Genomic DNA, 18,118 nt, shown 5'->3' on the forward strand with positions numbered 1-18,118 from the left:
AGACAAAATAAATGCAGGAATGTCTCTTTCCAAAAGTAAGGCAATTTTTGAAGCAGGAAGGAATCAAAATTGCAGTCCAATTTTTGTAAATCCTGTGGGCATTGAGAGTATCAGGTAATTAAATTGGCACTGCTCTAAGACTTAAGCCTTAACTTTTCACCTCCAGGAAAGATCACACAAGTTCTCACACTGCCATTTCCTAAAAGACTGGAAAGGGGCAGTAGGCTGGCTTTGTTCTTCCCTTATGTTGAGACTCTTCCTTACTGTACTACTGCTGTAAGTTAAGGTGCATTTGGAAAACCTAGGAGGAAAGAATGAAGAAAGATATATGCCTTTTGTTTGCTTCATAAATATCAGTATCTCAATATCATGATCCTCTTGATTTTCCTGGCTGATAATATCCTGCTTGCATGGAGTTAAATCAAAGCAGGCTGTTAGTGAGAGGCTAGCAGGAAATGAAACAATGTAGAGCCATAAGTAAGTATAAATATATGAGGTCCCATCATGGAGAACACTGAGACTTGCTGAGAAAGCAATGGGAACAGATCCATGAGACCCAGCCCTTCCCATGGCTCTGAGTGTGCACGAGGTTTGTCACTGAAGAGAGATTTTGTCTCCTGGTGGGAAGGCACGATGGCCACCACAAGAAATCTTTGTTGAATGCCAGCTTTGCAGCCATCCCAACACAAGATCAAAAGGAAAGCAGCAGGCCAGGGGTAGCCTGGTGTGGAAGGAGATTTGGGCAGGGGGCCTGGAAGGAGCTGCTGCAGGACAGGCCATCCCTGGGGAGGGCACAGGCACCGGTCCTCTGCCTGAGCAGTGAGGAGGGAGCAGCCGCTGCTCTCACTTTTGCTGCTCTGCTGCCCAGCAAGAATGGAGAGATGGAGCTTCCTTTTAGTGGTGTTATTGATCCTGACTCCCTCAGACTTCTTTATAGTGTCAGCATTTCAAATATCCTTCCACAGATCAAGGCAAACCCAGCTTTTAGAGCAGCAGGAGGGAGACACGGGAGGCACTGCCTACAGCTCCCTCTGCTCCCCGGGGACTGGGTGTCCTCTGCCTCCCCCACTTTGTGTGGTGGGGCTCTGCATCTGCTATAGTTTAAAAAAACCCCCAAAACGTTCTCGTGGCTGTGCAGGGCGTAGGCATTTCAGAGACCTTGGGAGTTCAGTGGGTGTAGGAGATAGCGTGTATGTCCTACACAGACCGTCAGAGAGAGGGAGAGACGGAGCAGCGCTGGAAAAACTGAGCAAGTGACAAATGTTCTCTCTCTTAGTAAATGAGTAAGCAATAAAAGAAAATAAATACAATTCACTGGTTTAACTCAGAGGCAGCTTTTGCTGGCTTTGGTGTGCATGCTTGTTCCTGGGCACTCCAGCCTCCAGCACCATGCATTTTTAATGATGTCTCCGCAGGCACACAGATGAATTTGGAGAAAATCAGTGGGACACATGGGTTGCTACTCTCTCCTTTGCAACCTATAAGAAATTGGTGGTAATTCTGCAAACAAGACAAAGATCTCAATATAAATATGCCACTTAGAGCCACTGAGCAAATAACACCCACTTTTCCAAGGATGCTATTTGATTAAAATAAAAGCTTCCATCAAGCCCCAAAAGAATCTCAGTATTAAATCCAGTTATATTGCAAGCAGTGGCACATTTTCTCCTTGTCATTATGCTTTAATGACAAAATAGAGAAAATATTTTACGTTCTATTAATTTCTCTGGGTTTGATTACAATATTAGTCCTGTAAAGACTGTTAAGTGACTCTAGAGAGAAGCAAGTTCATGGCAATATGACTGGCTGATCTAAGTGAGCTGTGGCTGTGTGGTCAGATGTGATGGTGTCAAACCAGTATTGGCTGCCTGAAGAGAGACACTATTTGCAGAGGAAACTCCTCTGCAGAGTTAAATCTAATTCAAGCACTTAAGATTTTGCAGGTGAGTGATTTTCACTCTGTGTGTATTTACCTTCTCTCCTGCTGATACCAGCTGAAGAGTGATCATTGCTGTCAGCTCTGAAGTATCAAAGTGGATTGGAGGGGGAAACATCACCTGAGGCTGTGGAGCCCACAGCCCTGCAGAGCAGCACGGCAGGTGATGGGGACACCTGCACCTGGCTTTCCCTGCTGCCAGTGAGCACTGCGGGGAGCGAGCTCAGGGCACCAGGCAAGACCCACAAGGCTGCAGCAATGCTTGCAGCCTGGCAAAGAGATGCTGAATTCATATAAGTTATAAAGGAAATACATTTTACTTGCAGTTGTGGGTAGGAGAGTGCTGAAATACAACCACCAGCCTTTCTTACAGCACCCCTTTCTGGGTCCAGGTTTTCTGTGTTTCCACCATAAACACAAATATATTGCCCCTCCTAGCTGCAAAATGTAAGAAGTCCAAATGTAGGAGTTGTGGTATCAAATGCTATGCAATTTATGTTTCCTAAATTCTTCAGCTAAAATCACGGTTGTGTTCCAAGACCATGCTGTCTCTAGAGGTACGGACTTCAGGCTGTGGTGCCTTTGCTTGCCAACTCTAAAAGAAAAGGAAGGATAAATTAATCTCTTATGTGCTGAGAATGTGTTCAGCGAGCCACCTAGCTTGGAAGGGGTTTATGAAAAGGCTCAGTTCTACAAATATTTATTGCTATATTACTGTGCTATTGTTCTGACACAAAATGTGGGCTTCCTATCAATTACCTAGGAGAGAGGAAAAAAATCCTAAACCAGGTTCTTAACTCTAGATTCTCGTTTTTCTTTTGAGGAGTAAGTAATTGCACCAACTTTGGCTTTTATTTGTTCAGGTCTAAATCCGTTGTAGTCAATTAAATTTTATGTAAGGGAAAAAAAAAAAAATCACAAATGAGACCAAGCAGATCAGATAATCTCTTAGTCTCCCTGTGGACAGGGTGAGGTCAGTTCTTGCTTTAACCTTGCACCATACTGGTTGCAAAGTATTATTATTGTTGTTGCCATAATATCTTTTTCCTCCTGCTGAATGCCCCCACATGGCAGGATGCTGAGTACATCTAGGTGATTTTCCCTGTTCCTTCCATGTTCCCCTGCTTTGGCTTCTCTGTCCCCCACCACACTGTCCTTAGATGATTCTTTGTCACATGTAAATGTTCAAATTTTTGTAAAGCTGAGATTTTGTGATTTTGAAGTATCTGCTTTAGCCTGTGGGAAATCATTAAACACACAGGTCAGCTAAAGAGTTGGAGGAATGTCAGTATTTGTTGGTGTACACCTCATAAATCATAAAGTGACTCATAAAGTAACATGTGTAAGTGCCTACACTACCTAGGTGAAGGTGGCAGCTAAAGTCCCTGCTCACCCTTGGAGGGTATTTAGTGGGAATTTCCCATCCTCTGCAGGGACAGACATCCTATTTAGGATCAGCTGTGTTGATGGAAAAGAAGCAGCACCTGCTCATGTCCTCCATCCCTGTGGCTTGCTGCTGGGGATGCAGCTGAATGTGCTTTGGAGCCTGACCTGGGGATTGGCTCAGGCCAGCAATTTTAACTGTCTTAAGTCGTACAGTAGGATTTGGATTTGCCTGCTTGGAAGGACAGGGGTGCTTATGTCCCCTTGGGTGCTTACAGAGGGGAGGCCAGCAACCACAGCTGCCCCCAGAAAGGCAGGCTGCAACCTTGAATCTGACAAGTGCACTGGCCTAATGAAATCCATTTAAAGCTGCCATAATTAATGCAGATGCAGAACAGATGTGAAGTTTCACCTGGCATTTTACTGTTGCATCAAATAGAATTTGAAGCACATGAGAAAAGAGCTTGCCCCTTCCTTGAGCTGGCACCTTTGGACGCTCTTGCAACACTTAGGACTGAGCCCAACATGAATGTTGTTTGTTGGTCTTGAAACTGGAAAGAGGCATCGGTGGGATAGTTTTCACTGGGAAATTACATCCTGTTAGAACATGTTGCTGGAGACTCCTGGTGACTGCTAGCACAGTGTCACTTCCTGCCATAAGCAAGGCCTGGCAGACAGCTGTGGGGAGGCCAAGCATCATCAGGCTGGGCTGATCTTGCTCTTGTTTGCAGCTCCTTGGGCAGTGGGTGACTCAGCTGCAGCCAGGACAGGGCTGAGCCCCAGCCTCAGCATCATTCCAGTGGCATGGTGCAGGCATGCTCTTGCTGCTTCTAAGTGCCAATAAGCTTTTGGTTTGGTTGGTGGTTTTGCTTCTGATTTTAACAGCCTATAAAAAGGAGATCGTGCTTTCTTTTTTAGCAGTCTCAAAACAAGCAAAATCACTCCTCTTCTAAAAAACTTTGCTATGAAACCTCTAGTAAATTCAAAGTTTTTGTCTATGATTAATCTCCTCTGAATAAAGAGGAAGCATAAACTGTGAGTAAGAGTTTAGGTCTTGTAGGGCTACAATACTTGAGCCATCCCTTTGGGAGCTTTCTCTACTTAATTTAAAAACACCTCCCTTTCAATTCTCTTGTGGTGATTATCACACATAATTTTACTGAGAAGCAGCTCAGACTGAACCACTTCAAAGACAACACTACATTTGCAAAGGAAGGAATTTCTCTCTGACAATTCAGCAGCATCAGCATGTCTTGGAAAATAAGCATGCATCACAAGACAGTGTGCTACACATGGGGAATCCTAAATAAAAAAACTGCTTATGATGAGACTGCACACAGAGAGCTCACATGATTCTGAAGTAGCTGCTTTCAATGCCTTGGAGCACTGAATTAAACTGCTCAGAGCAAAGAGAAGTTGCTCTTGGCCTTCATGTCAAAATCATTATTAGGGAAAAGAATTATTATTTTGCCATGTTTATACAGTGGAGTCTTAATCGGCGTTGCCAGACTGCAAATGTTTAACAATAACAAACACCAAGTGCACCTTTCTTTCTGGAAAATATGGAGGTTACAACTTCAGATAACATATAATAGATCAACAGGCATTGAACTAATTTATTGCAAAAGCTTGATACTTGCAACATGCTATTTAAAACCACACACAGGGAATACTTGCAACCCATACCTGAGACTGATGGGTCACCTACAAAAGCTAAAATGACTGGCAAATATATTTTTCTTTGGCATTTTTCAAATTAGATGTTTACTTTTCTTCCTTATTCTTTCTCTTTTTTGTAGGAAGATGTGCTTTCCTGGCCAGTGTTCAAATGTTAATTTGGAACCCTGAGACTGAGTTCTGCTTTTTATTAGGTTTAATTTTAAAAACAAACAAAAAACATGATTGCAAAAAAAGAAATCCATTTTACAAGCAGCTTTACCATTGCTATGAGTGCTAGTGGTAGGAAATCCGCATCTGAGGACATGCAAGACACAAATAGCTCAAGGTTATTTTAGACCAGCTGTACCTGAAGGTTTGTGCAGCGCTACAGACCCAGTCAGATCCCACCCAGCAGGCTGTGCCCGACCCCCATCCTGCACCCGCAGCTCTGCAGCACCCCAGGCAGCCTCCCCAGCAGCAGAACCTGCCACGCAGCAGTGCCAGCTGAAACACAGTGTGCCCCACATCCCCTTCCCTCTTGCCACCAGCGAGATACATCCATATTTTGACTAGGAAAATAAGACTTGTGACACTGCTTTGGTGCCTGCTTGGCCACTGGGTTTTCTTGTCTAACCATGCAATACTTTTCACTAGCAATTAGAATTGGTTTTTTCTTCTTCTCTTCAGTAGTCTTTGTCTACACTTGGAGTTTCAGAATTAGCAACCTCAAGGCTAAATAAAAATGCTGTCCCAGAAGGATGGGATTACATATAATGCTGTAATATATAAAGGATGGCTCAGAAGCCATGTTCAGGCTTAAGGGCATAATCTCTACTTTGCCATTCCCATATCCCAGGATAGAGGGGGAAAGGGGGATGTATACTTGCAAAAGATTCATCCTGACATAGCATAAAAATAGAAAAGACAAGGGGCTGAGACAAGACTTTACAGAAATGACAAACACAGCTTGCATTCAATGTAAAGAGTTATGGAAAGCCTGTTATACACTGCAAACTCCAAAATACTATTTCTCAGAGAATTAAAATCACCCTCTAGGAAAAAAGGAAAAAATAAAACCTCCTCAAAATGTCAAAGCCACGAACTCCCCCTGGCTTACAGTTCCTGTGTGGATTTGAGCTATTTATAAAGGCAATCTCCACGGTTTCTGTCATGCATTGCTGTTAGCATGTCCTGAGCTAGCAAACCAGATACAAACCTGATCTATATAACCATGGCAATAAGTGGAGATATCTGTGCACTTATTGCCATGGTTATATAGATCAGGTATATATAACAGATATCCATGTTGTGCTTATTAAAATAACAGGAATTGCTGCATTTGATTTATAAAGAGATGAGTAGGTTTCTGCATGAAACTCTACTAATAGTTGAAAAAGCCTGTTCTACTATGGACTGAAAATGGTCTCTCCCCACCCACACGTTCATCTGGGATTTGATCACCAACCTTTGAGAGAAACTCACAAAACCTATTCCACTTAGCAGATTATATTACAGGGCAAAGGAAAACCTTGCAGGCTCAAGATTTGGGGGGAATCCATTTATTCCACATGTGCAAGAACTGGATGAGGAATTGGAGGATCCGCAGCACCAAAACCTCCCTGTGTGCTACACACATAAGCCACTCTTGATTGAAATCCTGTAAATCTTTTCCTTATATAATATGTTTCCTTGTCTGGTATAGCTTGATTTCAATTTCAACTGCTCTTATTTTTCTTTCCATCATGTTCAAAACTATCATAAACAGTCTGTAAACTCTGCATCACAAATGGCTTCTTAATGATAAAAAAGATATTTTCATATGAAAGATCAGTTCCTCATGTCTAAGTTGAAAAAGGCACAGTGTCATTCAGTCAGAGGTTAAAAAATTCTGTTAATCTTAAAATTATAATAATATGGTAAAAAATACAATAAATACAGAAAGGAATGTTCTGCAGACTCTAGACAAGGAACCAAATTTCTGGCAAGAAAATCAATGCCTACTCCAAAGAAAGTTAAAACTCATGAAACATCCATGATGGAGGTATTTTTTATATTTTAAATATATATAAAATATAAAATATACAAATTATATATATATATCATTTGTATTCTATTTTCTTGAATACCTATTCTAACAAAATGGTCTGTGTCAACCCACATCACAGTCAAAAGTATTTTTCTCCACTAACAATGGAAGGTTCCTCTTCAGTGAGGTACTTAAAATCCATCATTTGCCTGAAGAAAATGTAATACACCCCCAGGACATACCCTTGCAAAATCCTATTTACTTTCATGGTGCTAGTATTCCTCACCAAAGCAAACATCTGCACTTCTGCAGCAAATGCTTCAGGGATCTCTACTCGCTCTTTCAGGAAACATCTGTGTCAATATACCTCATTGAAGATGTTCCCTGCAAAAGAAGTCTATCACCATGTTCTTGATTTATTATTATTTACTGTTGTTCTCTCCAAATAATTCCAAATGTTATCTCCATCTCTGAAGATCTGTATGTCCTTTTCTTGCTTGAATGGTTTTACAAGGATGAAAGCAGCATTTCCAAAACACTACAGTGAGTATTGCTGTAGTTACAGCAAAAAAAAAAAAGGGACTTTGATCTTTGGTATTTATAAAAGCTAGTTTTAATCAGAATATCTTATCTGTCCTTAGACCACAAAATAATGAATTTATGAAAACAGAACTCTTATGGAAATAAACCTATTGGATCTTAATTTAAAATGCAGAGGCATAAAAGGGTTTTGTCCTTCGTAATGTGAAGAAAGCTGGTTTCCAATTTTTAAATATTTTAACAAGGAATATTGTGTATACACAAGGTTTGTGATATCAATTGACTGGTTATTAAACATAGTTCAGCTCTTCCCCTGCTTCCAGCACACTCACAGACATATGTGATATTCATGTTAACAATTTATTTCTTGGAGGGAAGAAACCAGTGTGTTCTCAGTCCAGTTATCCCGGAGGTTGCCTCAGGTTATTTTACTTTTTATGTTTAATATTGCAGGGATTTTATGGATTTACCAAAATACCATAATTTTTATTTTTAAATCACTATTTTTTTAAAACAGATTCAATCCAGATCAGACCTTATCATACTCTGTTTCAGTTCACTGCCACCATATGTAAGTGTTGTCAAGGCTGTAATACATAAAGTATCTGGCTCCAGGGCTAGTTTCAGTGTGGTTTTGGAATACAGATTTTATAATATGCAGTTTCCTTCCTCTGAAGTCAGTGGGCTATTCAGTGGAATAAGGTTTCTGAGGCACAGGTCAGCTTTTCAAAGGCATGTAGGCACCCAAATCCTGTTTAAGGATATTCCACGGGTTTGAAACAAGGTGCCTGCCTTATTCCCTCCAAAGAGGGGGGATTTCCTGAACCATGAATAGAGCCAGGTTAAACAGGCACTCAGGCACTCCCCAGGCAGTCTCTCCACTATTTGTCCCCTACCCTTACTGCCTTACATAAGACATAGTCAGGACATGCCCTTCTTTTGAGACTCTGTTGAAGCAGGGCCATCCTCAGACTGATCCAGCTCATGCCATGGATCAAACTGAAAGAGCTGATGGACTTTTGCTCTTGGATTGCATGAGTTTCAGTGATGTTACTGCATTCACACCTGCAGTGAGCTTGCTACACAGACCATCTGCATACACGTGCCTCTGGTGTGGAATGTCCATCTGGTGCTCCTGGGAAGCACCACATTTGCTGAGCTGGAACAAAGCAGCTGAACAGCAAGCAGGCAATGGCGTTGATAGTGTCCAGAAGCACTGTGCTTTTTGTGTCTTCTCTACGAATGTGCAACCTCTGAAGTTGCCTCAAAGCGTCAGATCTGCTCTGTTGGTGTGTGGTGACAACAGCACGTGCCTCCAGCAGAATTTATCTGCTGCAGCACAGTAGTCACGGCTGTGAAGTCTGGAGGGGTGCCAGTGCACTTGGAGCTGTTGTACTGGACCTTCAACTAAAGCTGCTGTACACCCAGAAAGTCAGCCAAATATAGTAAAATCCTCAAAACTAAATTGAGACTCCAAGTCAGAAAAAGAGGACATGTTTTGGGACATTCAGATGTATGGCTTTTTGACTCACAGCACCAAAGGAATGTCATTTTGCTGAGTTGTCCCTTGGGTTCTGACTTTCTTACTTGGACTTTCTGATAGATCAGTGTTTTGTGACTTCTTGGGATGTGTGTGGATAATGGCAGACCTAGGGCTGAACTTACAGTGGCAGAATAACGAATAATGGTTTCAGCTCTGTACAGGCTCATTAGGGAAAGCTGTTTCGAAGGGGCCTTGTTGCTTTATCTGTTTTAAATGGTGCCTATGACTGGAGGAAGAGGAATGCATGTACAGAACTTAAAGGATCAAGCCATCAGGGTTGTGGATTGGGCATGTTTGGTTGTAGTACAGGTCCTGCCACAGGACAGAAGGTAATAAGAACTGGGGAAGAAGCCTTGCAGCAGGTTACCTTACTCTGAAGAGCTGTGCCATTGATTTCAATAGGAAAAAATGCAACCCTCAGATACCTATATTAAAGTAGAAAATTTGTGCAGATATTAAACTGGGTCATCCAAAGAACAGCTTTGGCCTTCTGGCATTTTCCAGAGTGGGAAGGAGTATGTCAGAGAATTAAAAAATCGCATCACAATTTTCCTGCTGTTCATATTGTTTCCCTAAGTCATTGAAAACCACTCTCTGTGCCCACCCCCTTGATGAGTTCTCATGTTCATTCATAGCCAGAGCAGATACTGCTGCAGTATTTGGGGTAGGGGTGTATCTTCCCTAACTACATATATGAAAAGCAGGGTTCTGGATCCTCAGCAAGTTCTTCTCTCCCCTCTTGTCCTGGATTGGAGGAAGATGCAGGTCTTCAGATCCATGCTAAGAAACCCCATTAAGCTATAGGTTGAGGACAGGGCCAAAGCAGGCCCCTCACAGACCTCTGGATGGGGAGAAGAATTGAAGGCAGAGCAGATGGGCACGTTCCAAGGGCGGAAGAAGTAAGCAGATATTTGAGCAAAACCTCACAGGCAATTTCTTCCACCTAATCCCTGCCATAATTCTTGCCCCAGCAAAGCTGATATGGTACATCATTTCCATGAGGCAAAAGGCATTTTTGTAACTGCTCACTTCTCAGAGGTCTCAGACACTTGCTTTTAATCATATAGTGTATGCTGACATCTGGTGGCATTCAGCAACAAAATCTTCATTAAACAAATATGTTTCAGTTTTAAGGAGTCAGCATCCTTACTTTCCCTTAGCTGGCTGCAGAAAAGCATTCCTCCCTGACCACTTCTGACTGGGGTTTACTGTAACACATTAGTTTGGGACTGGCATGTCCTGGAACTGTTGTGGGACATGTATGTGAGCACTGACCTCCAGATAAGGAAGGGACCGTCAGCCCAGGGACCATCAGCCAAGGCACCTGTCTGTGCTCAAATGCAGTCACAAAATGGAGAACATGGCATCTTGTCATTCCCTCTTCTGAGCACAGAGAAACAAAGCACTAAAAAAAAAAAGGGGTGCAAAACTACCATGGGTTTTAGCAGGAAGAGAACCACTGTAAAATCTTAGGTGGTAACACTTCTGAAATTTATTTTATTTCAAATTGGAAAGAAAGAAACAAAACAGCGTGTATGAATAGCCAGAGAGATGTAGCAAAACCTTGTTTCAGGGTATGCAATAAGTAGCCTGGAATCAGCTGTCACAGTTAAAAGATACCCATGATGTAGCTGTTCCATTAAAAGCTGGATTAAAATCATGTTTAAATTTCATTTCCTTCAGTCCTTATCCTGCTTTTGATTAGTTTTAAGAGCAGTTGATGGTCTTATGATTTGAAGATTTTGCATTTTAAATTTTGTGTACATGGTCTGGAATTTTATGTGAAATTGTGTGTTTGATCTTTGACCTCTGTTTACTACAGTCCTGATTTGCCACTAATTTGATAGCAAGACATAAGGGCCTACTGTAAACAAGCTGCTCACTTTACATAGCTATGTTTGGCTCCTAAATGAAGAAGTATGTATGGAATATACTTTGGGTACTGTAGCGTCCTACAGAAATAATAAAAACCACATCACTGCTTAGTTCTCCAGGTAACGTTTACATTTGGAGAAAATAAGTTGCATGCCTAATAGAGAGAGAAAATGTAGTTCTTATCCATTTTGGGCTTGTTTGCTTAAAATTATTCTTTAAAGTATTTGAAAGCTGAGGCTGTCTCTTTTGAAGTCAGTGGGAACTTTGACATTGATTTTAAAAGGATCAGGATTAAGCCTAAATTGGTAGGGTCTAAAAGGCAAAAATGAAAACATCCGAAGTCTACAAATCTCTCACTGATCCACCATGCAGAAAGGAAGGACAAAATCCTTCTCCAAGGTCTGTAACGTACATCTTGATTCCAGAACTTCTATTTTTTTGTACATTTGTAGACTTCAAGATGGAAAGCAACTTTCCAAAGGACTGTAATTGCTAGCATATGAAGCAGTACACACTTGCAGCATGGTCTTGTAAAGCTGCTGGGGGAAGGGAGATAAAGGCTGCTTATAAAAATCAACTGACTGTTGGTACACATCTTCCACAGATTGTCCTGCACTATCCATTTCACAGTATTCCCTGCCTGCAACCAGATCTCCAGTCCACAGGTACAGCCTTACACATAGTGAGTGACCAGCAAGAGCCTGCTTGTAGACATTTAGCTCAGAAACACGTCTGATCACCCTGCTCAAGCTCAGCACTTTTGGCACTCATCTGGCACTAGCAGCTGGGTAAAAGCAAGGTCTTCAGCTCTCTCCTGCACCACCCTGCTGGAACCATCTGTCCCAACACTGAACTTCCCATCACCCGGGCTCTATCCTCACAGGAACACCTAAGTACCCTGGACAAAGGGAGAAGGAAACCATTTGGCAGAGAAGGAAACCATTGACTCTTTAATTTTCTGCCCCAGGAAATCTCAGTAACTGTGGCCAGAGCCGAGTAGTCAAGGACAGGGATTCCTCTTCTCAGCTGAGAGTGTGGCTCATCTAAAATGGCAAAGTGTAAGCTCAGAGAAGTGATGGGGCATGGGCAAGCACACGTGAAAAGCTCTCTTCTTTCCTCTTCAGACACCCAAGAGCATTGAATGTCCCAAATGCAGGGGCACCAGGTCAAGCTCTTCATGGATGACTTCCAGAGGCTAAAGCAACCAGGGGTTGCTTGCTCTGTTGGTTTATGAGGTCCCAATGTCACACAAGCCAGAGTTCAGGGACACACACAGATCAGGCAATGTCCCACAGCATCTGAACCTGAAGCTGACAAAGCATCCATTACAGTCTCCAAATCCTCATGACCAAACAGAGGAACATTATCTGTTATTAACAGCAACTGATGCTTGGCCCAAGAATATCAGATAGAAATGCAACATGCAAGTGAGGGAATCCATGCAATTAACACCCAAAACAATCTCTTGTATCTCCAATGCTCAGAAATATCCCAAGATGTTAAAAACTTGATGGGATGCACAAGAGAGGGTGGATGTAATCTCTCAGGCTGTGAAGTCCTTTCTCTTCTACCCAAAAATGTCGGGCAATAGAATGAGAGGAGTCAAACACGGGCACCTGCGGCTTACTCTCTTTAACCAGCCTTGAAATTTCTCAGCAAATCAACTCAAGAAGTGTCTACTCCATCTTCACAGGTGCTGCCTTGTGCTGTGTGCTACTCCAAGGGAGTGAGGTGCTGCTCACAGGGAGAAACAGTCCTGTCCTGATACTGACATGGCCAGCCACCACAGAGACACAAATCTGCTCATCTGTTGCCTTTGCCCATGTGTAAAAACAGACAGATCCAGCAACACCAAGTCAGGTCACTTCTCTGAAGATACTTTTCTTGGGGTATTTTTTTGAGCTACCTCACAGTACAACAAATACAACAACCAAAGATACACAGACAGAAATTTGTACATGGTGCGTTCTGCACATATCCCCAGTGAAGTGACCTTACTAATGTTGTACCCACTGAAAATGCCTTATATTTCCATGTTTTTGAAGTGGCTGTAGTCTATCTTGCTGGCCCAGCCGGCAGAAGACACCTCTGATTTGAAGGACCCTCAAATGGAACTTGACTTTGGGAACAAACTTTTGGCATAGCTGTGTGCCACTGAACACTGGGAGTAATGTTCTCAGTTAAAACGTCTTGCAGATCCCATCTTCTGCTTCCACTTCATGGGACATTTCCTCAGGATATTTCAGGATCCAGTCCCAAGGACTTAATACCTTTATGCCAAACACCTCAGCATCACTTTTAGCATGAAAATAGAAATGCACAAATATAGGGACTTTGGCACACAGTTTGTTGTTTTTCCTAATGGAGGGTAGTAACTGAGCAGAAATAGTTTTTAAAATATTCTTTAACATTTTAATAGGGCTGGTTTAAGATGTAAAGTTAAATTAATCAGAATAACTGAATAATGGTTTTATATGCAAAACAATCAGAGATCTTCAATAAATAAAGGATGCTCCTGGCATGTTTAGAGTGTGTTGGTATGTCTGGAACCAACTGTGGAACAATGATCTGTCACTGTTAGATCAACTTTAAAAGCAATTCAACAAGGGCTCCATGTAGACAGCATTACAGAAAACCTGTTCCAATAGCTTTCTTATGCAAGAGAAAACCACAGTCATATTTGTATTTTAGGCAGTGAACCAACAAGAATGAAGCAAAACAACAGCAACTGTCCCCAGGAGATATTTTGGGCTGCTCCTCTCCTCCCACTCCCCTTACACTCCTTTTCAATCTCCTACCAATCTGGGCATTTTTTGGCAACAGAGAACCATACTGAAAAAGTCATTGGCAGGCTGATAGGGACCACTGTGGCTTTTGGCTACCGAAGACAATTTCTCCAGCCTGGGGGAGAATCAACTTCTTTGCTCCCTATTTTGAGCTGGGGCAGAGGTGAATGTGTGAGGAAGGGTGAGGAATGGGAGAACTTTCCTCAGCTCAGCAACCTTTGACAATCCTTGCTGCTTTTCCTCTTCATCCCAGGATCTGCTATACAGCAAGTGCAAATTGAGCATGACAAATAAGAGCATTAGCCTGGTGTTTCTGCTCAAATGATTTGCCTTGAAGTAGCTGATGTTGACACTTAAATTGTCAGCAGACTTCTAGTTTAGCACTGCAGTTAGAAGAATGGGTCCTTTCACACTTCCCTCTGGGCTATTGTTTCAACTCTCTCTAGACAGGGCAAATATCATTGCAGCAGTTTACACTCCAGTTTCACTGCACTGGTTATTTTGCAGCCATAACCAAGATTGCCTAGATTTTTTTTCTATAATGTCAGCTTAGACTGCAGAGAATAATTACATAACACTGTAAAAATAATCTGCAGCAATTTACACAGCCATGAAATAGTGGAGCTGTTTTTTTCCATCATAACTATATATACATGGCTGCAGCTAATTCCAATATTTACAAAGGACTCATAGGAGCTGAGATCACAGAAACTGGTATTTCAAGTTAGGCCACATGCATGAACAAAACATTTATTGTTATAAGACAAGATTTTGTATTTTGGGGTGTTATACCATCATCTAACTGAAGAATTACCTTGCCACTTCTGGCTTTTCTAAATCCCCTTCTGTCTGGATTCAAATAAATCCTTGTGGCTAAGATATTATGCGTTCAAGTTGGAAAGTATTAATTTAGCTACAGTTTCTTTCCTGTAATTGTGTGTTTCTTCTATTTTTGACCAAATTAATCATACTAGCAGTCAGCTTTGCTGCTGCTCATTTCTATTAGGGATCATTTCTCCTTGCCTGCTGGAAGCTCAGCTCCCAGCCTGCTATCCTGCATGCTGACTCGTCCTCTCTCAGTGCATCTTGCTGATGGTAGCACTACTGGGACTAAGCAATCAATGCCAGTTCTTCTTAAGAGTAGGAGAAAACCAATGTAGCAGGGAGCAGAATAATTGCCCATTGACCCTTGTCTGCTGCAATAATTGTCAGGACTTTGGGTTTCAAACCCAGCTAAGCAAAGGAATTAATTAATGCAAGTTGGTTCCTTCAAGGTACAGTGTGAGCTCTCTGGATTGCATGCAGTTGTATTGTCAATAGCCTGAAGATGTGGTGTCCTAATATTTCTTTCTATGCTTCTCTGGAGAGGCCTACTTCTGTCTCCTATGTAATTCTGCCAAGCTTGTACCTTGCCTGCTTTACACTCCCTTTAATGAGCTTGTTTATTCATTGTTTTCCCCAGAAGAAACAAATTATCAAATCAAAACTAAAAGAATGAATTAATAAAGCCACAGACCAGGAATGAACACATTGCCTGAAGTCTCTCAAAAGAAACTATTCAGGAAATAATTAGAAGAGGAAAAATAAAGGACATAAGTAAGAATTTATGTAAGTGACTATCTGCCTTTGGGAACAAAAACTTCTAAGTTTTGCAATCTAGCAGTGAGGAATTAATACTTAACCATTAGGTTTAGGCAGTGATTTGAAGGAGTTAAATTCCCAGGCTGCCTCTTCAGAGGAGGGTGGGGCATTGGGGAAGTCAGAGACCAAAAAAAAGGCACCTGAATGCCCTGGGAAGGAGCAGCAAAACCTTCTGTCAAGCTCCCCTTCCTCTCCTGTGCTCCAACTGCTCTCCAGCTAAGGGTGTCCTGGTGCACACCAGCGACTGAGCCCTGGCTGTGCACCTGCGTGCAGAGGATGAGAGGAGCCTTGCTCACCTCAGGAAGAGAGTGCCACGTCCTGGTTACCTCTCCTCAGAGCCACCCCTCCCCACTGGTGTGACATTGCACGGCATGAACAGTGGCTGGGGCCTGAGGGCAGGGCCATGGACATCCTCCCAGGCACCTTGGAATGCATCCTTTGGGGGAGCAGGATCTGGGAGCGGGCCCCTGTCCGGGCCCTGGTACAGCACACACAAGGTAAGTGCCAGTGCGCAGCACCAGCAGCAGCAGGGCCTGGGGAGAGGGGCACTGGATACATCCTCTCTCCTGGGTCCTCTGAAGAGCTCCACTCCAGCACCTGCTTGCTGCTGGCTCTGCTCCCTCCTCACCCCACAGTTCAGCCTGAATCCCACCCTGGCTCCCTCTCCAAGCAGTCCTTGCTGAGCAGGAACTGGGCAGAGCTGTTCTGTTCTCTGCTAGAGCAGCCCTGGTTTTTGTCATCTGTGTTTCTGTCACTGCTGACAATGGATTTAGGCAACTGCAAAAGAGAGACTGAAGCAGCCCCAAGAGCTAGCAATTTGAAGCATCTGCTACCAATAAAAATTAATTGGAGGTTGATTAAACCCTTTACCTTTTCTCTGTTTTTTGTTTAGAAGGCATGGAAAGATACCCAGCATACTTGACTTTCTTTGCATAAGAGGCAAACCACTTTGTCATGATGGAAAGTATTGATATAAACTGTGCTTAAAAGGCTTGCAACTAGCTGGTCTCTTTTTCTGGGAACAGCCCAGTAGCAGGTGATAGCCTGAAGAAGGTCCCAGAACTGTCCCCTCTGGATTCTGCATTTGCTGCTGGGTGGATATCCATTTGGCAGGGTGCATTTTTCAGCCCCATGTTCTCAGAGTGAAGTAAAACTGAGAATTCCTGTGCACAGGTCCCTGGAGCAGCAGGACTCCTGGCTGATGGCTGGCTGGTGGCAGTGCTTCCCAGGACCAGAGCTGGGGTCTCCTACTGGGAGATAAGAATGTGGAGCCAATGGTTTTACTGTGGGTTTGTGAACTGGGCTCCCAAGGCTGTGAGCTTGCCCAGCTGCCAAGAAGTTGGCAGCAACAGGGAATTCCCTTGGCATGGGGATACCCACCTGCAGGTCAAAATGGGGGGTTTCTGTTTGCTTGGAAAACTTCCCAGTCCTGCTCCTGTACTCCTTGGGGTTGTTGCATGACTGTGGCTGTTTTTTAAACGTGGTTGTTTTCTGGGTAGACTTTAATAGTATTGTAGAGCTGCTTGGGTGTCTGTGGGTGAGACTGATACTCTGTTCTTTTATTTACTTTAGTTGTAGCTTTGGAGCAGTAATGGGTATCTATGGGTCATGTGTTGATGCCAACCCTAATTTTTCCAACAGTTACATTCTTCTGTCCACCCCCTTTTTCACATTTTATGTTTGTGGAAGCCTCAGAAACAATTCCCTCCTCCCATTCGTGGCTATCCTGTGACCGTCCCATTTTCAGGTGTTTGCACAGGGGCTTTCCCTTCCCTTTTTCTTGAGGTAATTTTGTTCTGTTGGTTTGAAAAGGAGCTCTTTGTTTTCTCCCTCTACAAGAGACTATAACTGCACTGGCTCTGATCTGCCTGGGAACAGCCCAGGACAGCTGAGGTGAATCACTTTTGGGAGAGTATTTTTCAGCCCCTTCAACCCCATGAGGAGGTGAAAGAGTGAGATCCCCTTTCAAGAGCTCCTAGACATGAGGGGCTTGGCACAGCTGTCAGTTGTGGATGCCTAATGCCACATGGGCATCAGACACATCCACCCAGCAGCAGCAGATCTGATACATTCTTAAGGGAAATCCATGGCACTGGTCTAGGCCTTCAGTGATGTCTGTAAACACTCAGCTCCCTGGAAAAACTTTAAGTGGCTGTGTCCATGTGACTGTGTAGTATAATGCTGCTTTGTGTTGGAATTACGTTTCTTTGTCTTTTGATTTAATTGGGATTATTCTCCAGAGAGGACCCTGATCAGGCTGATTGTAGTCTAGCTGTTGGCCTAAGTGTGGAAGGGGGCACCCATGGCCATGGGGAAGAACAGTGGAGTTGGATTTCTCCTTGCCATCAGCATAGCTGATATAGCTTGGCTGATACTTCCTGAGGAGCTGCATCTCTGAAATCAGCAATACCCAGGCCATGCTCCCACAGCCCTCCCTGTATAGGCAGGGTGTGTTATGGGACATGAGTGTGTTTAATGGTGCAGTAAAATCTGATGAAATATGTACTTAGTTACCTGAAGTATTTCCTGCAAACTAATATTGTAATATTTTTGTGTCTGCTGGAGCAATGAGTGTAGGAAGCCACAACATGTGGGCTTTGTCTGCTTAATAGAAAGTGTATGTAATTGCCTCAGTGTAATACATTTTTATTTCCCTCAGGACTTCTCATAGGTTTTTACTTATTTACAATATTGTTGTTTATAGACAAAAACAATTTGCAGGATTAGTT

General features: G+C 42.9%; 1 protein-coding gene across 1 annotated transcript in view; it reads left to right on the top strand.

Annotated features, from left to right (window-relative positions):
* The first annotated feature begins 15,557 nt into the window (after positions 1-15,557).
* NIPAL2 (NIPA like domain containing 2) overlaps positions 15,558-18,118 on the top strand; it is a 49,553-nt gene continuing 46,992 nt past the window's right edge. The window contains 2 exon segments of the mRNA XM_074528879.1: positions 15,558-15,813; positions 15,815-15,886. Of these exon segments, the coding sequence (XP_074384980.1) occupies positions 15,793-15,813; positions 15,815-15,886 (93 nt within the window). The 5' untranslated portion in view covers positions 15,558-15,792.

The sequence above is a fragment of the Zonotrichia albicollis genome, chromosome 1, assembly GCF_047830755.1.
Source record: "Zonotrichia albicollis isolate bZonAlb1 chromosome 1, bZonAlb1.hap1, whole genome shotgun sequence".
Lineage (NCBI taxonomy): Eukaryota > Metazoa > Chordata > Aves > Passeriformes > Passerellidae > Zonotrichia > Zonotrichia albicollis.